This window comes from Phyllostomus hastatus, unplaced genomic scaffold, assembly GCF_019186645.2.
Source record: "Phyllostomus hastatus isolate PE091 unplaced genomic scaffold, TTU_PhHast_1.1 phas_scaffold_182, whole genome shotgun sequence".
NCBI classification, from domain to species: domain Eukaryota; kingdom Metazoa; phylum Chordata; class Mammalia; order Chiroptera; family Phyllostomidae; genus Phyllostomus; species Phyllostomus hastatus.
In genome coordinates this window covers 26,998,397-27,021,372 of record NW_025334013.1, presented here as the reverse complement: position 1 = coordinate 27,021,372, position 22,976 = coordinate 26,998,397, and the positions used below count along the sequence as shown (strand labels likewise).

The following is a 22,976-nucleotide window of genomic DNA, read 5'->3' as shown; positions in this document are numbered from 1 at the left end:
AACCTGAGCTCGCAGCGCATTTCCGCCCCCACAGCTCCTGAGAAATGTCTCAGCCCTGGGCTCCTGGGGACAAGTGGTCAGAACAAGCATGCCCCTGGCCAGGGCATTCCTGGCATCCAGTAAGGCAGGATGTGGGGCAAAGGTACCAGCAGATTTAGCTCCTGGAGAGGAAGGAGAGGCCCTTCCAGAGGAGGTGAAGACAGTCGCTGGCCAGGAGACACAAGGCGGGGCCTTCACTGTCCGCGACCCTTGTGCGGGCTGAGAGACTGGATCGGCAGACTAAGCCCCCCACCTCAGAGCCCTGTGGGCTTGCCCAGGCTCAGCCATGGCTTGAAAAAGTCATCTCCAAGACAGCCCAAGGAGGGGGAAGCTGATCCCCTCGGAGTACCTCCCCTTCCTCGGGCACCCCAGGCCTCAGTGTGGGCAAGGACACCAAAATGCAGTCACTCTTATTACAGTCCCTTCCCCTCAACCCCAACCCCACCATCCCTTGCACCCCAGCAGAGAACCTCCATCACCCCAACAGCTCTTTCAGCAGCAAAAATATTCACCCCAGGCCTCCCAGTGGGCAGTGGGGCCCAGGCTACTCCTGACTGTTGACCCTGACCCCAGTCTACCATCCTGTCCTCTGCAATCTTAACTCCCTGCTAGGGTCTGTGCACAAAGTCACGGCTGCCACCCCAGGGGCTTGCTGGCTGAGGGTAAGCTTCCTTCACCTCCCCGCGGACGGGGTCTCCTCTGCCAGCATCTCTCCCCTTCACCTTTGAAATTCTGTGAGTCCAGCTAGGGCAGGGCAGAGGCGGGCAAGCAGGGACAGGAAGGATGACAAACCGAAAGATGATGGAAACAGACGAGTAGAAGGGTGAGACAGGTGGCCCAGGGAATAGACAGATGGACAGACAGGCACACAGACAGATACGTGGAAACAGACAAGGAAAATGACCGCCGGACAGTTAGGTGGAGAGATGAATGGACAGGCCAGTCCTCACACAGGTGGAAACGCGGTCTGGCGGAGGGACAGCCAGGCAGGTGGCAGAGCTGCCAGACAGTAGGGGGAGAGGCAAAGGGACCACTCAGGGAACCCCAGGACCAAAGGGTCCCTCCCTGGGGGCAGCAAGAAGGGACTAACAGCAGCACAGTTTCCAGGAACCGGAGGGCTCTCACCGCGAGTTCCGCAGCCAGGCCTGGCCCTTCAACTGATATCGGAGGGGCCTCTCATGTTCCCGTCTGGGCCAGGCCTTCCCCCAAGACCGAGCTCCGAGCTGCCAAAATTCACTCTTTACATCCAAGAGGGGTCAGTGTTTTTGAAAGTTGGAGGAGCCGGGTGAGCGGGGCTGGCGCACAGCGTCAATGTTTCCAAACCAACCCCTCTCCTCTCTCCTTCCCGCCCCCCCCCCCCCGGGGTGCCCAGAGCCAGGCCTGGTGAGGCGGCCAGCGAGCTGGGCAGGCTAGGCAGCCTGCTGCCTCTGCTGGCAACTTGAAGGTGGAGGGGAGACTGAGTGAAGACTCAAATCAGATGGACAGACAGCACACAAGTGTCAGGGCTCGACGGGGCTCCCCGGGAACCCCAACACCTACAACTGGGAGCCTGCCCTGGGCTGGGGTGGAGACTTTCCCCGGAGAGGGTCATCTCCAAGGGGAGCCCAGGTGGGAGCCCAGTGTAGTGACAGAGCTGGGGAGAAGGTGACAGAAAGTGTGGGGGGCCAAAGGGCCCCCTTTGTATCTGGGACACAGGGAGACAGAGGCGAACACGAGGAGAGGGGAGTCCCACTGTAGTGGTTCCGGATTGCAGAGAGGATGGGGGACAAGCAGCTGGATGTGGGGAGCCTCTGGGACAGAGGAGCAGGGGTTGGAGGTCAGGATGGAAATAAGGAGATGAGGTGGGAGAGGTCAGAAGCAAGTTAAAGTAGGGGTCAAGGCTTGGAGATTGAGGGTGAGGGTCAGGCTGGGGCTATCAGTCATCCAACTCAGGCCTGAGGGGGAAAAGATGAGGGTCGGCCCTGGGGATGGGGGCAGGAGGCGGAGCCAGAGCTCGGCGGCTGACCCAGGGTAGCCTAGGCTCCGGCAGGCGCCGCGCGAGGCGGGAGCACCGGACAGGGCAAGGGGTGCGGGGTCGCAAACTCACATGAAGGCGTGGTAGACGAAGGCCCAGCCGCGGGGTCGTTCCAGCACGTTGTAGACCCAGTTCTGCAGGCGGCGGTAGCGCTTGTGAGCGGCGGAGGAGCGCTGGCCGCAGGCGGAGCTCGAGCCAGAGCCCGGCCCCGGGAGGGGCGCACCCGGAGGCAGGGGGCTGCCCAGGAGGCCCAGGCGGCGCGGGGAGCCGCCCCCGCCCGCCTCGCCCTGCTCGCTTTGTACCGCCGTAAGAGCCACCAGCTCGGCGCGGGGGGCGTCTGCGGGCGGGGGGGCCAGGCCGAGGCGGCGCGGGGGGGCCTCGGCCATGGGCGGCGCCTGGCGGGGGGGCCGGGGCCCGGGGACAGTCCGGGGCGGGGGCGCGCGCTCGGGGCGCTCAGCGGCACATGGCTCGGACCCGAGGCCGGCAGGGCGGCCCGGGGTGGGCGCAGGCGGCGGGGGCTAGGGTCCCGGCAGGGGCTGCGCCGGGGCGGGGGGCGGGCGCTCGGAACCTGGGGGCAGCCGGAGCCCGCTCTGACCGCCCGCTTCCCCGGCGACTGGGGCGGCTCTTTCCGACTCCAACTCTCTTATTACGCGCTCCATGCCGCTCGCCTTTCCACCTGCCCTGGCGCGCTGCTCACATGTCACCCTCCCCGCCCCGCCCCTCCCCCGCCCGCCCCCGCCCGCCCCGCGGCCGCCTTCCCAAATCGGGAGGGAGCGAGCGAGCTAGCGAGCCGGGCGGAGGGAGGGGACACGCGGCGAAGGCGGCGGGCCAGGGCGCACCGGCCGTGCAGTCGGTACCCTGACCCGACCGCGTGGCGGCAGGCCCAGGGGGCAGCTCACGGGGCCGCGAGGTTGGAGGCGGGCAAGGGGCGTGCACTGCCTCAAGGGGCTGTGTGGACCCTAAGTCCCGGCTAGAATGCCTCGGGTGTACTAGTGGATAGTGGGGCGCGGAGTGTGGAGTTGTTGCCACGGTTGCAGACGGGACACGTGTCCCGTGGAGTTTGGGTGCGAGGGGTCTGCCAGGTGGTGGGACTGACTCAGTGGAAATGCGTGTTGTGGGTCCCGTGTGCATGAGTGTGAAGAAGGGTGTGCAGGTCCGACCGTCTGGGTGTTGGCGGTGCAAGAGATGAGGTGTGTCCCCTCGGGTTGTGCCCAGTACGCGTTGCGCGGGGTGTGGGAAGTGTGCCGGCGCAACGTGTGGCTAAGAGAGCAGCTCCTACCCGCAAGCCTGATGCCCAGGCGCTGCGGAGTTGTGTCAGGGTGTGTAGCGCGTGGGCCCCAGGTGTGTCCGTTTTTCCTCCCACCCCCTCCCCCCCACCGAACTTCCCTTCTTCATGGTCCGGGAAGAGCCCCCAGAGAGGGAGACCACCCAGCCCCAAAGAAGAGTCTCCTCTGATCCAGGTTCAGCCTGAAGTGCTCCGTTGGCTTGGTCCCAGGTCAGGGAACCAGGTGCAGGGCACAGGGGTGCTGGGAGGTGAGCCCCGAGCCAGCGTTCCGGCTGGGCAACTCCGTTCCCAGAGGCCCAGAGAATCCCACCCTGAAACTGGGAGGCTTTCCACCACCACGGCGCTCCCTCTCCAGCTAGAAAGTTCTTAGTGCCTGGCCTCCTCTCCAGCTTGTTGTGTAGGGGCGGCCCTTTCGTTCTCGTTAGCTCTCTCGGGCCAGCACAGAGCGGTGATTTGGGGTTCCCCGTCCTCATTCCCTCTTCCCCTGTGGAGGCTTGGGCCACACCAGCCGCTCCCTCCGCAGGCCCTGCCCCAAGGTGAAGCGCTTCCGCAGCAAACTCTTCCCGTTCCTTCGAGAGGATCTCGGGGGACGAAGCAGCCAAGCGGGAGGGGCGGGAGAGGGGGCGGGAAGGCGAGCTCGATTCTCAGCTGTCAGCAAAGGCAGCATTGATCTGCTGAGCGCCAGTGGGGGAGGGAGGCAGGCAGAGCTGCGAGCGAGCAGGGAGGGGGCTTCGGGGTCCTAGGGGGGTCCTAGGGGGGTCCCCAAGCTGGGCTTGGCAGCCTTCACACACCCCTTCACCCTTTCCCTCTGCACAGCAGGGGGCGCCTTCTGGGGTCTCGACCTGAATCACGCTCATTGTTTCTGGCTCCAGGTGGGCCCAGGGCCAGAGTCTGAGGCCCTTGGGCGGGTTATGCCCTGCCCTCACTGGGTAACTGGGGAGGGTTTCTGCCCCCCAGGGCCCTGCTATGGACGCAGTGCCCCAGCTGGGTGGGCTAACCGTCCTCTCCGTGTATGCTGCAGCTAGCACCCCCTGGACACGGGGCACCGCTCAGCCAGATGTCGAGGGGCTGCCTGCCTGAGCCTCATCAACCAGGGGCCCCCCGGGGGGGGGGCGACTAAGGTCTGGACCTGAACGGTGGAAGGGAAAGCTGTGGCGAGGTATCTGGCGATGTTTCTTGGGGTCTTTTCGAGGCCCTTCTTCCATGGCAGACATGACACTTGAACTCCAGTTGCCCTTGTTAGCACCCAGAATATCTGAAATTGGGTCTGTTCTGGGAAACCTGGTCCTCAAGCTGAGGATCACCTCTGGGCCCCGCACCTCTCTTCCCATTTGGGGGACTGCGAAAGTCCCCTCCACTCCCTGGGAGGAGCCCTCCCTGTGGGGAGCGGGTCTGCCATCCTCCCCAGGTACGGCTCCAGATCACCCCGCCAGAGGCAACCGGAGGAGGCAAGAGATTGTGGCTGAAACTAGGAGGATGGAAGTTAGCTCTCAGGAAGGACTACGAATAGGGCGCAGAGGTCTGCTCTCCTGTAGGTTGTGTGTGATAGAGGGTCGGGCCCTCTCTTTCTACGGTGAAGGCACGTGGAACTCTTCCTGAGGGGTGAGGGGATGAGGAAGGTGGGTCTAGGAGGCTGTAAGCAAAGTTTAATGGGAGTGTGTGTATGTGTGCACACATGCGTGCGTGTGTGTGTGTGTGTGTGTGTGAGAGAGAGAGAGAGAGAGAGAGAGAGAGGAGAAGCAAAAGAGCAAGTCTGGTTCTGAGAAGACAGGTGGCCACCCTGAGGGTCACCTGGCTACCTCCCTGCCCCCATCTGGATTCCCAAGTCATGACTGGGAGAGTGGACTTCCCCTACCGCAGCCCTGAGTGACAAAGGCACTGTTCTGAGCAAACAGCTGTCTTAGGCTTTCTTAGTCGGCCTCTCTGCTGCAGGGAGTGGGGGAGGGGTGATGTGGTTTCCCGCCCTCCTCTGCCCCTTCTTCCCACCTGTTCCCTTCACCCCTTCCTCCGCAGCTTCCTTCCCACTCCTGGCCCCACCCCCTGCTCTCCCTGGTAACATTGCTGGAATGTCCCCGCCCTGCCCAGACTCGCTCACTGTCCCACCTGGGCAAGTCCCCTTCTGGCTCACAGCTCCAGTTTCCCTCTCCGTACCACAGGGAGGGGGCAGGGCCCCAGGATCTCCTGCAATTCGTCACTGTCACCATCATCCATCAATGGAGCAAGTATTGATTGAGAAGAAGAGTGGGGAGGGCGAGGGCTCCCATTTGCAGGGCACCAACTAAGTACCAGGCCCTGACCCACCAGGGACAGCCCTTTGCACGCAAGAAGGCTGAGGATGCGAGGTGAGGGGGTTCACCTAAAGATAGGCAGGCGGGGGGTGAGCCTAGAACTGTCCGTGGCCTGTCTACGCTCCCGGCTGGCACCTACCTCCTGTGCATGCCACCCTGGGACCAGTGCTGAGGGCCGAGGGACCACGGATGGCCTGGGCCCTGTTCTCCAGGACTCATTCCTCTGAGAGGTTGAGGTCTGCAAGTGCCTGGAACCAGGGGCCAGGTTCAAGCCTGTCATTGACTCCCAGTGTGACCTCAGGTCCACCCAGGGCTTTCTAGGAGTGGGAAGGAGTGGTTTAAGTGAGCGATTTTCAGACTCTGTCAGCAAATGAATCCTTGTTACAGAGTCATAAGGTAGCACCCCAACATGTAAAAATCAGAAGTGCTGTGGTTAAATTGGGGTGAGCAGGTCAAGGTTCCACCCACAGACGTCCTCCTCTTCCCTCCCCAGAAACCCCCTGGGTTTTCTTACAGCTCTTGGGGTTGCTAGAGGTCCGAGGAGGCAGAGGTCTCCACAAGCAATGGCAAAGGGAGCCTGCTGGGGCGGGGCAGAGGTGGGCAGGGCTTGGAGAGGTATAGAGAAGTACAGCTAATACCTGCAGCGCCCACTGATGAGGCCCAGGCTAAATGCTAAGCCTCATGCAGGGGGCTTTGTCTGCATTGTCGACCTCACCATCCCAACAGCACTGAGATAATGCTGTTCACGCCCCCATTTTACAGGCAAGAAGACTGAGGCTCAGCAAGGATACTTGTCTAGTAGAGCCCTTTACCCCTGTGCTAGTGTGTGTGTGCACATGCTCATGGGCAGGGTGGGTGTGGGATGGGGAGGATATTACAGAGCATAAGAGGGACTCAGGAGGTCTTGAATGCCAGCCTGAAGGGTTCAGTTGGGCCTGATGGGAACCAGGCCAGGGCCTGAGCCTCCCCATACCTTGGAGGCTGAGGCTCTACAGGAGAGAGCTCAGTGGGGTGGAGAGGGAGGTGCCAGCTTCCAGGGAGGCTGGCAGTGTCAGGGCCAGAAAGAGCACTGAGCTACAAGTCACGGCCGCACTTCCTGGCTGCACCTTGGACTAGCTGGTCACTCCACCTCTGCCCCGCCTTCGCAGCTGACAGGACTGAAAGCAGTAATGCGTGAAAAGTCGCCATCGTGCTGGGAGCTGTACAAATGAGAATCATTGATCCTACTGCTGTTCGGGTGTGCGTTGGACGGAGAGGGGAGATGCTGCGAGAATCCCCCAGTCCCGCAGCTCTTCTGAACTGGAGGAGGGGATCAGAGTGGAGGGTGTCTGTGGAGTGATGGCATCACATGCATTACTCAGCCCTCGGGACCCACTGCCACTGGGAGCGGGAGGAAGTATGAGAGAAAGACCAGGCCTGCTTCCTCTTCCCAGGGAGGCCTGAGTGGGCATGAGAATTAGGCCAGCCAGCAGGGGAAAGGTGCTGGAGGGGGGCCCCAGAGGGTTTCTGTCCCCGTAGATCTGGAAATGCCACTGAGCCGTCCCCAGCCCCAACCATGCCCGCCGGCTGGGCCAGTCAGCGGTGTTGCTGAGCCAAGCAAAAGTGAACCCCGTTGACCCTCAGGGCTGGAGGAGGACCCATAAGCAGGAGACACTGGGGGAGGAGGAGGTGTGGAAATGAAGGTCCAAGCCATGCCTTCTTGCACGGCTCCTCTTCTGCCTTCAGGGTTCTTCCATCTGGACCCCAACCCCTGGAAGCCCATGCTGCAGGCCACATCCTGCGGTCCTGCCGGAAGGCTCCATGTCCTCAGCGACAGCCACTGGCACAGTGACGCTGGCTGAAGAGCGAGGAGGAAGGACGTTTCCGAGTTGCTGAGGGTGTGTGGACGAAAGTGTCCCTGCTCCCCACTCCTCTGGTGGGAGGAACTTGGATGAGGGCTCGGGATGGGAGATGGTGTGAGTAGGAGGGGCTGCAGATTGAGTCGCGGGGAAGGAGGTTCAGAAAAGGAACAAGACGTGATAAACCAGACTGAGGTTTGGGAAAGAAGGGGGGCTCAGCGACAGGGCTGGGAGACCCAGAGCGTGGGACTTGCAGGTCAAACTTGATCCAGCTTATTGAAGTCCCTTCTCCTTAAAGCAGTAAATATACAAGATAAATACTAGATAATTAAAAACCACAACAGCAGCCCTGGCTGGTGTGGCTCAGTAGCTGAGTGCAGGCCTGCAAATGGAAAGGTTGCTGGTTCCATTCCCATTCAGGGCACATGCCTCGGTTGTGAGCGAGGTCCCCAGTAGGGGGTGTGAGAGAGGCAACCACACATTGATGTTTGTCTCTCCTTCTCCCTCCCTTCCCCTCTAAAAGTAAATAAATAAAATCTTTAAAAATAACAATATATCCAAGCTCAAAAACAAGAATGAGAAATCTCTAAGGGCCAGAAATAAGAGGGCATTCCAGTGGTGAGCCGTATTTGAAGCTCTACCTCTGAGGAGGGATTCAGCTTTCCAGCGAAATGGAAGTATGCCCGCAGAGCCCACCAGTGGCATGGCGGGCTTCCTGCTTAGAGCAGGGTCTGGGAAAGTGTCGTCTGCCATAAACAGGGCCCAAATAGGTCAGCCTGCAAGCCACCTGGCCTTGGCTTTTGGTGGAAAGAATACCCACGTGGCTATGATACCTCAAGCCTACCCACATGAGGTGTGGGCTCAGGACTTGATATTCACACCACGAAAAATCCCAAGCCAAGACAGCAATATAAGAGCGAGTCTGGGGCTGGTGCGCTTCCGCACAGCTTGGGCAGAGGGAGCTGAGAAACCATCCCTGAGGGTAGCCTCCATGTTGCACGGCACAGTCAGAAAGATGTGCTGAAAATAACTATCTGGAGAAGAAATTTCGCAACATATAAGAAGAAATACAATATTTTGAGAGACATCTTTCTCATGGGAGAATTCATACTTAGAGACCTAGAGACAAAGAGACAATCTAAAAGGAAGTTTAATATTGTTAAAATCTTCTAGGAGATAAGGGAATAGCATTTATAACACCAGAATAGAAAGATATCAAACATGGGCATATGGTAGATAAGACAAAAACTAGGAATTTTAGAAAAGAAAACAAAGTCACATTAAAAAAAAATCAGATGGGTTAGTAAATAGTGCAGAGAAGAGAATTAGTGAATTAGAAGCTAAGCGTGAGAAAATCCTCAGCATGAATCACAGAATAATAAAGAGATTAAATATATGAAAGAGACATAAAAGACTGAATGAAAAAAATCTAGAATATACAGGGTCTGACACAACTAATGCCTTTTTAATTACAAAATCGTAAGTGTGCAATTCTATAACATAACAATATCACACTCAAGCACACCCTGTGACATTTTAGGTGAAATGTTCAAATTAAAACGATAAATTTCACACCCACATTATTACCCTACCCACCACACTCGAGCAGGCCTCGCTTCTGGGGACGCCGTAGGGTGTTAGTTCCAGGGAAAGATACTGGAAAGAGTAACTCATCTCTTTCCAGAAACAAGACGTGAACTTTTTGATTGTGAAGGCCCACAGACTGCCTAGTAAGACATCTTTAAAAACAAAACAAAAATACATCTAGACACCTTGCAGCCCAAGTATAGAATATCAAGAATAAAAAGGAAATTCTAAAAGCCACCAGAGAGAAAAGATCGCTTATCTACAAAGGTCCAATAATTGAATTGACAGTGAGCTTCTCATCAGCAACAACAGATTTTGCCAAAAGACAATGAAATAGTATCTTCAGAATGCTGAGGGCAAATAACTGTGGACTTAGAATTCCATACATTGCCAAACCATCATTTCAATACAAAGCAAAATAAAGACACGTTGACACAAATGAGATCTTAGAAAGCGTCTGATTCACAGTTCTTCACTGGAAGAGAGAGGTGCAGGGGCCTGGGGGAGGGGCGGGGCCTGGGAGAGGTGGCGGGACTTAGTGGAGGGCCAGGGCTGCAGGCTGGGGAGGCTGGGTCCTGTTTCAGACCTACCTCTCCTCAGCACCAGCCAGCCAGAGGAGCGCAGCCCAGCCTGGCCCAGCTGTAGCTCAGCTCAGGTTCTCCCCTGGAGTGCCAGACTTGCTGCTCTCCCGTCCTTTCTCCTGGGCTGTGGTAGTGGCCTAGCATACAAACTAGGGGGTAAGGCTGCCAGCCCAGCTCAGGGGGACCCAGAGGAGTTCAGACACTTGACCTTGTGGGAGCAGACACTTGACCTTTCCGCCCGAGTCCTCTCCTCCCGGGAGGTCAGAGGCTAGCTTACAGAGGTCTGTGGATAGCTGGAGAGGTGGGACAAAGGCTAGGTCCCTACCCAGGAGTTGGGGGTGGAGAGCTCTCATTCTCTGTAGGAAAAAGAATCATGAACGGTAAGGACAAGAGCAGTGGAGCTGAGCAGGCGGGGACAGGAGGCTTCTTTAAGCATCCGGCTCTACTTAATCAGCTGGTGCCCTGGGTTAATTCCTTAACCTCTTTGAACCTCAGTTTCTCACTCACAAAATGGGGAGAATACCTACTTATAATAAGGATGTGAAGATGAAATGAGATCATCCATTCAGGTGCCAAGCTCTATTTTCCCTCACAGAAATTTCTTAAAGGGATAACCTGCACGGCACAGCCCTCCAGTGTATGATCGGTGCTCAAGAAAAAGTTAACAAGAAAAAAGCAACAGTAACAGCGGTGGGCATGTGAGCAGTGTTGAAAGCTGGCTACGGGGAAGGGTTCACGTTCGTTTACTTGCTCATCAATTACTATTGTTCTTTTGGTGGCAGGCCCTGTGCTGGGCTCAGGAGGTGCAGAGATGACCTTGAAGTGGAGGAGAAGACAGCCAAAACCAGAAAATTCTAACAGTGACAGGGGGTCTCTTTGGGGCCTAACTTGTCTCGTGCATATCGTCTCTCTCTCTCATCCCCTCTCCCACCTCTGCCCCAACCCAACAGGAGCCCCGTGAGAGCATAAGCCTCGCTGGCTCGCTTTCATCTGTCTTCACAATGTCTGACACACAGAAAGTGCCAAAGAAATATTTGCTGAATGACTGTGTATTTGAGCACTAATAATAGAGACTGTAGAAGTTGCTATGGGAACGTCGAAGAGGTCTTTGCTAACTCTGCTCCAGGAATTGGAGGTTTCTCAGCAAGGGCCATTAAACTGGGCCTTGATGGATGTATAGGAGATCAATAACTGGAAAAGGACATTTCAGACACTGGGGCCAGTACATTTTGAAAACATGGGAGTTCAGTTCAGGGGCCAGCAAGTAATTGAGTGTGGCAGGAGCAGAGAGTGTGGGGAGGAGGGTGGAAAGACACAAAGCTGGGGACACAGGGACTTGGATGAACTTAGGTCATCAGAAAGTCCTTGTTAAAATCTAACCACCTACCCGGATGTAATATTCTAGAAAGGGTAGTGTTTCCAGCCCTCACTGCTACCCTAAGGAGGCCCCTCCCTTCAGAAGTTAAGGGTTTTATCAGGAAGGGGCCCAGGATCTATCTAGTCATGCCGCCATAGTCCCTAGAATTGTCTCAAGTTGGGTGAGGGTGAGACATGGCATCTCCCAGACTTGGGAGAGTGCTCCCTGCTGCCCCCTTGTGGCCTCAGGAAAACTGAGCAGCAAGGAAGCCAGCCAGGTGGTCTGTTGATAATCCCAGAGGCCTCCAGGGGCCTCCAGGCTCCTACGTCAGCCTCCAGGAAAGTTACCCCAACCACCAGCTGTCCACCGACCAGGTCCAACTGCTTCCTTTATTCCACATATACTCAAGGCTGGGCCAGCAGATTTGGGAAGGCAGAGCAAAAGGAGTCAGTTCACATTCAGTAAAGCCTCGTTCTCTTACACACACACACACACACACACACACACACACACACATCTTCAGCCAGAAAAAGCAGCTATGTATACACAGGGGATCCAATGTTTTGGTTTCAACTCCACCTCTTTTCAGGCAGTGACCTTGGGAAAGTCACTGCACTTCTATGGGCCTCCATGTCTGTCTCCATCTGCCACACAGGGATCACCATTCCTCTTCCTGTCTCCCCTGCAGGGTCACGGTGGAGATCACACAGAGGACAAGCGCTGCAAGTGCTAGGAAAAATGTTTCAAGAGTGCTCCGGATGTAAGGGGATCATGTTGGGCATTAGATAGGGGCTGTCTTGGGCTGCACTGAAGTGTTTGTTTACACCCAGATGGGCCCTGCTGGCGGGGAAATTTAAAGGGAACGTGCTCAGCAAGGAAGCTGCTTGCCAATCACAACCGATCGAACATCTCCAAGAAAGAACTCGTCTACGGCAGTCTACCGGAAAGTGGGGACCCATTGACTGGCACGCGTTTCCAATTACACCTGGGTGTTCAGGAATGAGTCACAGAGCAGCAGGGTGGGACATTCCAGCGGCCTCGATAGGGTGTGTGTGCCACGAAATGAACAGCTGAGCTTGTCTCTCCTCTGAGGTCAGGGCCTCTGCCGTGCACTTGACTTTACTCTCCTCTTGCATTCGCTCACGGGGCTACGCACGCAGCATGTTTGGCTGCAGCAGTGGGAAAAGCCAGGGAACCCCCTTGAGAGAAAGGCCCAGGATGGGGGTGGGGGCACTGAACCTGGGAATCCGACGCCCATGGGGCTGCCCAACTCTTACCAGGGGAAGACTCCCCATGGTGACAGCATCTGCCCCACCACCCTGACGACCCCGGAGAGGCACCCTGTATCCCAAACCTTGAAACTAGAAAAAAAAAAACTTTGCTTTTGCAAAAGAATATTTTCTTCTTTTCATGGTGTGAATCTTACCTGGTTCTGGGTCTTTTGCTTTGGTGGCCCCAAAGCCCAGGATGAGATGTGAAACCCAGTTCTAACAACTACGTAGCAGCTCTTTACAGCCAGAATATTCCTTGTTTTCTATGATTCTGATCTCCTACTCGATCATGTTCTTCAGAACTCTACCCTGCCATGTTTTATTTCATTGTGTATGTTTTCAATGGCGAAGTCCTCTTCCGTAAGTGACTGAGAATGAAATAAATGATGACACAGATGTCCCGGTACTTGCCATGGCTGCCAGCAGGGCATTTATAAAGGCACCAGGTCAGACCTGAAATCATCTAACATGGAAGACTCCTCCCCATCCCCACCTCACACCTTCAGATAGCCCCCCAAAGCAGGGAGCCGCCCAAGGTTTTATGGTGCATTACTGTCGAAGAAGAAACTAATACCCACTTCTCCCAGCATCCAGTTCTCCAACCTTCCCGCACAACGGGCCTCATTCTAGCTGAGGGTGGCGTGGTGAGGGTAAGGGAGACGGCTCACTATTGGCCTCTGTGGTCAATGAAGCAGAATGCTTTCTATTCTTGCTGCAATTAGAATACAGGCCCTGGCTGCAGACCTCTCGTGACCTGCTGCTGGGCAAGGGCTTGGGCTGCCCTCCTTGGTGGATGCTATAGGGTGTGGCCACAGTTGGCAACTCAGAGTTGTGCAAAGGCTGGGGAGGAGGGCTTTACCCGGGTCCTTGGTTGAAGGAGAGAGACGGTTTTCTCAAAGACATGCTCTCTCAACCCTCAGCCACACAGGACACAATGGAGTCTTGCCCATGGTGGTAGCCCAGAAAGTGAGGCAGGTATGGACCTCTGAGACGCAAACAGATCCTACTGAATTTCATTTTTAAAATCAGCTGAAGACCTCAGTTTCAATCAGATAAGTAGAGTAAGTTTTCCTTAGCTTTTTTCCACGGCAGGTCCCCCTCCTTCACACCCCCCCCAACCTGCGGGCAAACCAACCTTTCCAAGCCTTTCCCAAGCAAAGCAGCCCCACAAATGCTTCCAGATACAGAAACTCAAGACTCTAAATTATCTAAAATGAGGTTTATTGCATGTTATGCAGTTTGAAGTCCATGCAGCAAAGGAGACTAGCACAATTTTTAACGCATTTAAAAAAATAAAAAACAGGGTGGTGGTGGTAAACACCCAGAGCTCTAGTCTCCTCGGGTCCCTGGGAGAGGACATCTGGGAGTGAAACCACCCACTCTCCGTGACAAACGAGCTCATCTCCTAAACGCAAGGAACGTTTCCACGGCCTCCAGATGCAAATACGCAGAGCTCTGGGGCAAGAGCCAGATGAGGAGAGTGGACACCAATGAAGAGGAAGCTACACGTTCACCTAATTTCATCTGAAGACAGAACACGGTGGAAGATCCTGGGGCAGCAGCTGCTCCAAGAGTCAGGAGATAACATACACCTGTTAGGAGACTTGCTCCTAACAAGAAGTGACGGTGAGAACCAAAAAAAAAAAGGAAAACAAAAGAAATATTTCTTCAACCACACTCTTCAAGAAATGCCATAAATATGTTATTTAATATTTTAATTTCATAGCATTGGACACACAACATATTGAAATATCAATTCCTTGGGGAAAAAAATGGAAAAGGAGGAAATAAAAAATATTGCATCTTTCTGTTGGAGAATCTCGGCCCCCAGGCGTGGGGCGCAGGGCACCAGCGTCCTAGCCTGCAGGAGGTGCTGAGGTCGGCGGGTCCTCTGGGAGGGGACGCTGTGCCCCCTGCCTGGGGCTGTATGGCAAAAATTGTGTTGGGTGTCCTTGGCCTTGCCAGCTCATGCCCTCAGTCTCCGGTCACCTGGGGGGCCTGCCCGTCGGAGGGCTGGTTGGCTGACTGGATGAACATGGGCTGGGCGAGGTCCTGGCCGGCAGGCATGGTGACTTGCTGGATCTGGTAGAGCTGCTGCGAGGGGTGGAGAGGAGAGAGTGAGGTCACCCCTGGGAGAGGGGCATGCAGCTCCCTATGGGCCTCGAGTTGGTTGGGGGCCCCAGACACTTCAACCACCACCCACTGCAAGGCGTCAGAGGGAGGAGGGGATGTGGAGCTCTGCGGGGGTTGGGAGCAGCAGACACAGGAGGCACCAGCACGGTGTGAGGGGGTGTGTGTAGTGGGCGGGGAAGAGGTGCAGGGAGTTGCATTTCCTGTGGCTTTCACTTCTCTGGGCTCTGCCTCTCCCGTTAGCTCAGAGCCTTGAGCTTGCTGCACGCTGTTTCTCTGTGACAAACACAAGCAATTCGAACCACTGTACCAGCAGCTTGGAAGTCAGCATTTCCCCAACTCTCAGTAAGCCTCACTGGCAAGGACAGCAGGATCACCCCCTCTCCTCCTTTCCCTGGAATATCTGGCTCAGGTGGAGGCCACATTGACCCTGCATCTCCTACATGGGCCCCGCTGAGGAGGTCGCCTGGGATTAAACACTTCCTACAACCAAGACCTGTGAGGGGTGAGGCAGACACTCACAGAGCCACTTTGGGAGGTTAGGGTCACCTGGATATTTGGTTTCTCAGGTGTCCCCAAAAGAAACCAAAAGCCAAGACTCTGGCTCCAGAAGCCCTGGCACGTGAGCCTAGGGCCTGGTGCCAGCAGAGGTGGGAGATGAAGCTCCCCTCCCTCGGGCAGCAGAGAACAGGAGCCCGGGTGCGTCACCCCATCGTGTCCGCCGGGCTGTCTGGGTCCAGAGTATGAGGGGAGGGCCAAGGGAACAGGGAGGGTTCTGTCCTCGTGTGGCTTTAGAATTACTGAATTCCAGGCACTGAGAGAGGCTGAGAGGTCACGTGTTCTCTGCATTCCAACTGAGCCATGCTATTAAAAAGCAACATGGCTCAGGGAAAAAAACTAGTCCTAGAGAGGGAAGAGGAGACCTGTGTTATAGTCCTGGGTCTGCAACGAACAGCTGAGGGAGCATGGACAAGGCACGTCCCATTTCTAGGGCTCAGTCTAGTCATCTGTCAACTGGGGATTTGGGCTAGACAAGGTCTAAGGTTATGTTCAGCTCCCACACTGGCTGATTTATTAAAGACTGTACTTGTTTTTAACAATTTCTGTCCAGTCATTGTTAACAGAAGACGGGACAGCTGCCCTAACCATCCAAACTCACAGATGTCATCCACTAGCCCCCAGCCCCCAACCCCTCGCCCCACCCCCGCTGATGTCCTACCTGTCCGTCTGTGAACTGGCTGAACTGCTGCTGTCCTTGCTGGACCTCAGTCTGTGTGATCTGCAGGAATCAAGACAGCAGAGCAGGCAGGTCAGCCGCAGGGCCTGGCTCACCAGCCCACCGCCCAGAAGTGGGCTGCAAAGATCAAGGGAAACCACGGGTACAAGATGCCCAGGATAAGGCCTGGCACAGAGCAGGCACCCGATGAGCAGAAGAGCAAGGGCCCCTGCCCACCCCGGAGCACTGAAGGCTCCTCGGAGCTGACACCACACAGAGGACCTGGGACCACGTACTATTAATGGCCACTCACTAGCCCCAGCCCCAAGGTCTTTCTGGTGCCTGAGACTCAGATCAAACACACATCTAGCTCCTAAGTGCTGACAGGAGAGGACACAACATTTATTGTTCGGGCAGAAGCCCTAAGAGTCTTTCAGCCAGTGAAGACAGTTTGCAACAACTGGGCAAGGCAGTGAGTGGTCCCTTTCACTCCTGGAAGGTGGGCTCCAAACCAAACCCGTATCACCCAGATTATCTGACTGGAATATGAAACACCCTGGTGAGCAGGTGACCTTGGCCCTGGAAGCCTTGGTGGCAAACCTATGAAGCAGTTTTTCCGATGACAGCCACGTGCAGCCCTCTGGGCCAAGGTGGGAGGGGTGGGGAAGGAAGCAAGGAAAACATTTATCACGTGCACTTAAAATCCTAGGTGTGGACTTTAAAAGAAATCTGCTGGCGTGCAGAAATGCACCCTACAGTGCCAGCTGTGGGACAGCCTGGCAGATGAGCAAGATGACGGCAGCATCTCCAGTGTGCCCGCGTGTGCCTATGGAACATTCGACTGATAACGGCCTCTGTGTACCACCTCCTGCAGTCAGCACAGCCAGCCTGCCAGGCAAGGACTGTCCTCTCAAGTGTCCTCACAACAGCCAAAAACAACCCATTTGGCCTGCCCAGGAGGCTACGCAGGGCAAGAAGGGGACAGGTGTGAAAGGGCTCCATAAAGGTTTCTTCCTGTTGCTCCTGGTTTCAAGTCTTTCTCCTCACACTGGTCTGCAAGCTGCACAAGGGCAGGAGCTGAGCCACCGCTCAGTACAAACTAAGTATTAAAGAAAAGTCTGCAGAGTAAACGAATGACCCTGAGGCAAATGGAAAATATTCCTCACAGATGAGGTTAACTGTGCCCTGTGGCCAGCAGGATTGATCTTTACCGCAGCTGAAAAGAAAGTTTTATTTAACTTTACATGCTATTTACATACTATTTACTCAGCATCATTCAAAAAATATTTACTGAGCACCTACGAAGCGCCAGCTGTCACGATTACAATCTGTTGTCATGCAGGCTCTACCCTCCAGTGCTCTCTTCTTACAGCGCTCCCCCACCCGGCCCCGCACTGTGTACCCAACTCTCCCCACTCTGTGGCTTCAGTTTCTGGTTCCAAAACTCACATCTGGGGAAACACCAAAAACTGTTCCTTTGCATTTCCTCCCACCCCCAGGCCATGGAAAGTTTTTTGGATCCCGGGTTAGAATCTTACAAGTTGTTTGTTTTTTTTAAAGGGGGAGGAGGAGGTACCCAAAGGTGTGACCAGTCTTGATCTTTGATTCCATGTCAGTGAGCACCAAGGAAATTAGGGAAAAGCCCAAGTCCCTATGTAAGCCTTTAAGGATCCCAGAAACTTACCCGGAACTCAGAAGCTTTACTTTTGGCTCATCCCTCCCATTTCCCCAAACGAGATCTTTGGAGACCTGCTCTGCACACTCAGCTGTCACTGCTGTCAATAGATGCCTCACCAGAAGCGCAACGGGGCCAGACAGAGCCAGCTCTTAAACGATTGCTGCTTTTTTTGGGGCCTGAGGCAAAAGAACCCATTAACAATGCCTCCCCTTGACCAGCACCCCATTCCTCTACAAATAATGCCCACGTTCTCTAACCCCCAAGCCCAGGGAGGCAGCCACTCAGCACCTGGGGCTCACGGCCTTCAATATCCTAGGACATGAGAGAAGATGAGGGGGCAATCACTGGTTAAGGATGCCTGAGGAGGTGAGCATAAAATGTAAGTAAGCAACCCTGGCTGGTGTGGCTCAGTGGATTGAGCACCCGCCTGTAAACCAAAGGGTCGCTGGTTCAACTCCCAGTCAGGGCAAATGCCTAGGTTGTGGGCCAGGCCCCCAGCAGGGGGCATGCAAGAGGCAACCACACACTGATGTTTTTCTCCCTCTCTTTCTCCCTCCCTTCCCCTCTGTCTAAAAATAAATAAATATTTTTTAAAAAAATCTAAGGGAGCTTTCTAAAGGGTAGAGGAGGTGCCAGAACGCACAGCTGCTCAGTTTTAAAGATGGAAACTCAGCCTGACAATGAGGCAGTCTGTCAAAGTGCTGCTTCTGGTCAGACGTTCACGCAGTAACATCAGGCTTTCCCCAAGCATCCTGGAGACTTCCCTGCCTTGCACTTCTTTGTCCCTCCACAACAACATGGTAACAGAGACACTGTGAATACGATCTTCCAAAAGCCCCCAGCTGTGCCTTGGGGTGCACAATAAATATGCAGGGTGTGGAGGTGGCTCTTGCTGAAGGGTCACACGGCGAGAGAGAACTGTGCGCTGAGCACTCCTTTCCAGCCAGAGGCCCGGTTGGTCCCCAGCTGAAGCCCTTCGTCTCTGGGGCACATACCTGTTGAGCATTGGTGGCAAGCGTCTGGATCTGTCCCTGCACGACTTGGGTGCCTGACACAGGCTGGGCTAAGCGAATGTACTGCAGCTGGCCGGTGTTCAGCTGCACCTAGGGGAGGGGCAGGGACGAAAAGACCACAGGAGACTGAGTGCAACCTCAGGCATGCTTCTCACGTCCCCTATTCCCTTGAGCCCCCCAAAGAAGTCTACCCTGAAAAGGCCCTTTCTAACAGAGGTCTGGCTAAACCATCACCCCCCTGCCCTGCACATCATACAACACGAAAAAGGCTATGTTCCCTGAATGGACTTTGAAAAATTTCCTGAGAACCCTGTCACCTTCATTTGGCTCTTCGCTCCTTGCTCAGTTCCCCTTAAGAGTTTTGCCCTAAAGGCTGTCGAACACTATCAGAACGCTCGCAGCCCAGGTGCAGGCCTTTCTCCCCTCACCTCCACACCACTCCGCCCGGGTTCCCAGAATGGCTGCTCTAGCATGGAGAGAAGCCCCAGCGTCTGCCAGGAGCACAGAGCAGATGGCCGTCACTCCGCACCACAGCCCCAGAACCGCCCCACTCCATGCTGCACACCCCGGAAGAAAAAGCTGACCCGCTTTATGATCTCTGTCCCCAGGAGCCAGGGCCGGTGGGGGCGTCTGTGGGACTTTAGGATCCTTGGTGTTCAGCACTAGCTTCTGGCCAAACACCTCCCAAGGGGAAGCTGAATCAATAAACCTTTCACAGAAAAACCCATCATGGGAAACCAAAGCTACAAAAATGCCCTTCGAGTCCCTCGTGCTTAAGATTAAGTCTCAGATAATACAATAATACCACATGCTGCATTTAATTGTGTGCTAAAAGCCTTAACTCAGGCTCTTAACGCTCCAGTGTGCCATGAAAGTTTTAGTGCTCGGCGTGCGGGGTGAAGAAAGGACCAAGGCAGTTACAACTCAAGGAGAACGGTGGCTCAGCAGAGACGAGAGTCAGCAGAGGCGGCCTGCAGACACTCGCACCGAGATGCTGGGGCGAGAGAGGCTCCAGGAGGACCAGCAAACCCAGTTTCTCTCTCTCTTTGGGGGGCCCGGACACCACGGTCCCGGGCGGCCCAGCCCGCCTCTACTGTGAGGATGGGCTTCTTGTGGCTAATGTTCCCCTTCGAGAGCTAGTGCCACTGAAGGGAACTTCACTTCCACGAGGCAGACGCTGCCAGGAGGAAGCTGCACTGCTGCACTCCTACACGCGGCGTTAAATCGAACTGCCCCTCTGAAGCTGCCAGCCTCAGAGGACCAGAGCCACCAAGAAAGAGTAATGCTGGAGTTTTGGTAGACCATTCCAGAATCATCTGCTTAAGGCAAGATGGAGAGCGCCACAAAACCGAAACCTGTGAAGAATCTAGTCAAAGGAGACAGGGCGCGCTATCGTGGCCCTCGGTCACTCGCTTCCTGAGACTACGCCGAGAGGGGCTGCCGGGAAGCCGTGAGGGTCAAGCTCGCCTCCCCACTTCGGTCCCCTGATGCGGCTCCCAGGCGACAGTGCTAAGACGCTCCTGGGGCTGAAGGCAACTGGGTGGGGGCTTAGGAGAGCTCACGTGCTGAGGCTGAGGGGGCCGGTCCCGGGGTCACCAGGACGCCAGCCAAGGCACAGGAGGTGAGAGACTGAAGTCTCATCCCAGGAATGGGGGAAGGTTTACTGCTGGCCACAGGGATTTTCCACTTCCTGGCTGGGAAGAGCTCTTTGCAGAAACTCAGATGTGAATGAAAAGCTGTGAGCCAAACAGTTCCAAGCAGTTCTTAGAAGATGCCCTTCTTTTAGGCTTCGATTTAGGATCTGGTGATATCTCTCAGTCCTCTGCAAGGCTCGGTCTGGGGGTCCTCACAGCTTTTTACATTAATACAGAGCAAATAAGTCTACTCCTTAGGCTTTCAAAAGAGAAGCAAAATTTCCTTCCTGAAGGTCATCACTACCGAAAGCACACTGATAAGTTCAGAAGTGCAGACTCCTATGTGAGAACAATGGAGACCAGGCCCTGAATTCTACAGTAAACCTGTGCTAAAGCCCTGTGCTCCACAGGATTAAAAACACTCAAGTTGAAGTCACTGCAAAGTGGGAACTCATCTCTGGCTGAAATGAATTTGTTGTGGAGCCTCCATATGAGCAAAAATCATTCAAGAGAGAGGTCTGGGGCTTGGTGGCTGAAAAAGTGAGGCAAGGCACCTGGAAGTGATGGGCTGTGTGTGTGTGTGTGTGTGTGTGTGTGTGTGTCAGACACACACACGGGGGGGAGGGGGAGAGAGAGTGAGCGTGCATGCACTCAAGTGCATGCAAGATGAGACAGAAAGTGATAGGCACGGACACAGAGACACACACACACTCCACTTTCCTAAGGTTTTTTCTGGCCTATTACTCTGTTACCTTAATAAGAACAGTTACAAAAAGAGTTGAAGATACTTTTCAAGCGTTTTTCAGAGAGGGGGTGGTTCATCAAGTTCAAGTGAATTTCTGGACCTGCCTACATTTCATTTACAATAGGAAGGGTAAGGGGCAGGAAACAGAAGGACTGCTCCATGTCACTCACTTTCTACATTTTTTGTTGGCAAAATGACCAATGTATAGATGGCAAGTGTTAAGACAAGAACATTTTCAACAAAAGAACAAGTACAAATCTAAGAAATGAAATCCCTCAAGGCACACAGGAAGCTGCAGTCCACAGTGAAGGAATGGATAAGTTAAATGAAAGCCAAAAATACACTTTGCTGCAGGCTCCACTGGGAACCGCCTCATGAATATGCAACAAGTGTATTTATGGCCTTCCCTGTACACCTCCCTCCTATTCTCTACTAATCAAAAGACAGGACGGCCTCACAGGCCTTTGGGCCTTGGCATGGAATAGTGGTTACAATGATTTCTCTGCACAGATGGAGTGAGGGGAAATTAAAAGGAGCTGCCCCACAGTGGTGAACTTGAACCTGGGTTAATGGAAAGCAGTGAGCATACAGTGAAGCAAACTGTGGTCTGTGGTAATGGGAATATAGTTTAAAAAAATGTATAAATGTATGTATGTATGTGTGTGTTATATACATAACAAAATACACACACACATATAATACACACATACAGAGATATAAAATCTTTAAGTACTTCCTGTTACAGTGTTGAGTGGAGTGCCATGCAGACCTTAAGGCAAGGCAGGGCAGGGCTTACCGGGATCTGCTGGATCTCTCCCGTGTTCGTGATGATCTGCTGCATCACCTGCATGGTCTGTCCAGTGCTGCTCTGGGCCTGCTGGGCTTGACCCTGCGGCTGGGCCTGGACAATCTGCACCTGCTGACCTTCTCCAACCTGCATGGTCACTGGTGTGGTCTGGAAAGAAGAGGCACAGGAAAGCTGATTGAGCTGTGGCTCAGAGTCAGTAGGCTAACCAAGGGGCTAATAACCAGTGGTTAACTAGGAGCAAACCTTCTCCACAAACACCTGAATCCACCCCAACACTAGCAATAATACTCAACCAACAGAGTCCTTTGGGCTTAAAGCACTGTGAAAGTTACTCACCAAAATAAAAGACCAAACATTTGATTTTTAGGCTCATAGTCCCTATTATTTGCCCAGGCCCAAAACACCTCTATGCTTCAAATGTTGCAACTTTTCACAGCCATTTCAATGATGGTAAGGTATACATGGTACAAAAGAATCAAAAGCAACCATGACAGTTCACTTTCGAAGAGGCCAAAGTCAAGTCTGGAGCAGGTGAATTTGGAGGGCAAACTAAAAGGAAAATGGGGTCAGTATGAATCTACTGAACTCAGAATCCTGAGCAACTTGTTAGGCCGGCAAGACACTGGAAGGAGAATCGAGTGCACGCTGGTTCTCACCCCACCCCTCCCCCAGAGCAGCGGAGCAGCTCCAGCCCATGCCCGTGCCCACCAGCCGCTCCAGCTCGCAGCGCAGCTTCCATGGGAGAGGCAAACGGGTGAACGCACTGGACACCGCGAGGGATTAACGCCTGGATCCTAACTGAGGCTACCCTTAAGTAACAGAATTTAATAAAGTAAGAATTTTAACTTTTGAAAAATAGGAAGCTCAGATTTAAGAAATTGTGTCTAATGTATATGGCTTTGCAGATTCTGTGTCTTTCACACACATTTACTGGACCATAGTCCTATGAAACTTACTTTGAGAGACTGTAAAGACTTGAACTGTCAAAAAGGTCAATCCTCTCTTCAAATCTCAAAACTTGACCCCAGAGGTGACCTTTATAACATACCTTGCTCATCTGGTGCTAGTAGGGGGTAGGGGATGGTGGTGGTTAAGAAGGTAGAGCCTTTCAAAGTACACCTATAGCCCTGGCCAGGTGGTTCAGTTGGTTGGAGCATTGTCCCATATACCAAGAGGTTGCAGGTTCAATTCTCAGTCAGAGCACGTGCCTGGGATGCGGGTTTGATCCCTGGTCGGGGTGCGCACAGGAGGCAACCGATCGATGTTTGTCTCTCACATTGATGTCTCTTCCCACCACCCCCTGCCCCCATCAAAAATCAATAAACACCCTGGCTGGCGTAGTTCAGTGGATTGAGCTTGGGCTGCAAACCCAAGTGTCGCAGGTTTGATTTCCAGTCAGGCCACATGCCTGGGTTGCAGGCCATAGCCCCCAGCAACCGCACACTGATGTTTCTCTTTCTCTCTCTTTCTCCCTCCCTTCCCTCTCTAAAAA

At 54.3% G+C, this 22,976-nt stretch overlaps 2 protein-coding genes across 11 annotated transcripts in view; both read right to left on the bottom strand.

Annotated features, from left to right (window-relative positions):
* The window catches only part of KCNQ4 (potassium voltage-gated channel subfamily Q member 4), a 54,607-nt gene extending 51,919 nt beyond the window's left edge, over positions 1 to 2,688 (bottom strand). For 3 of the 5 annotated variants that reach the window (XM_045858639.1, XM_045858640.1, XM_045858638.1), the window contains exon 1: positions 2,126 to 2,687. In XM_045858639.1, the coding sequence (XP_045714595.1) occupies positions 2,126 to 2,439 (314 nt within the window). In that variant the 5' untranslated portion in view covers positions 2,440 to 2,687. Of the gene's footprint in view, positions 1 to 2,125 lie in introns of all 5 variants that reach the window. The other 2 variants (XM_045858637.1, XM_045858641.1) reach the window with 2 other exon arrangements.
* A 10,776-nt stretch (positions 2,689 to 13,464) lies between these two features.
* NFYC (nuclear transcription factor Y subunit gamma) overlaps positions 13,465 to 22,976 on the bottom strand; it is a 66,489-nt gene continuing 56,977 nt past the window's right edge. For 5 of the 6 annotated variants that reach the window (XM_045859083.1, XM_045859081.1, XM_045859080.1 and 2 more), the window contains 4 exons: positions 21,473 to 21,631; positions 18,280 to 18,387; positions 15,610 to 15,669; positions 13,465 to 14,666 (listed from right to left, as the gene is read on the bottom strand). In XM_045859083.1, coding sequence (XP_045715039.1) covers positions 14,235 to 14,666; positions 15,610 to 15,669; positions 18,280 to 18,387; positions 21,473 to 21,631 — 759 coding nt within the window. In that variant the 3' untranslated portion in view covers positions 13,465 to 14,234. The remainder of the gene's footprint in view (positions 14,667 to 15,609; positions 15,670 to 18,279; positions 18,388 to 21,472; positions 21,632 to 22,976) is intronic. The other variant, XM_045859085.1, reaches the window with a different exon arrangement.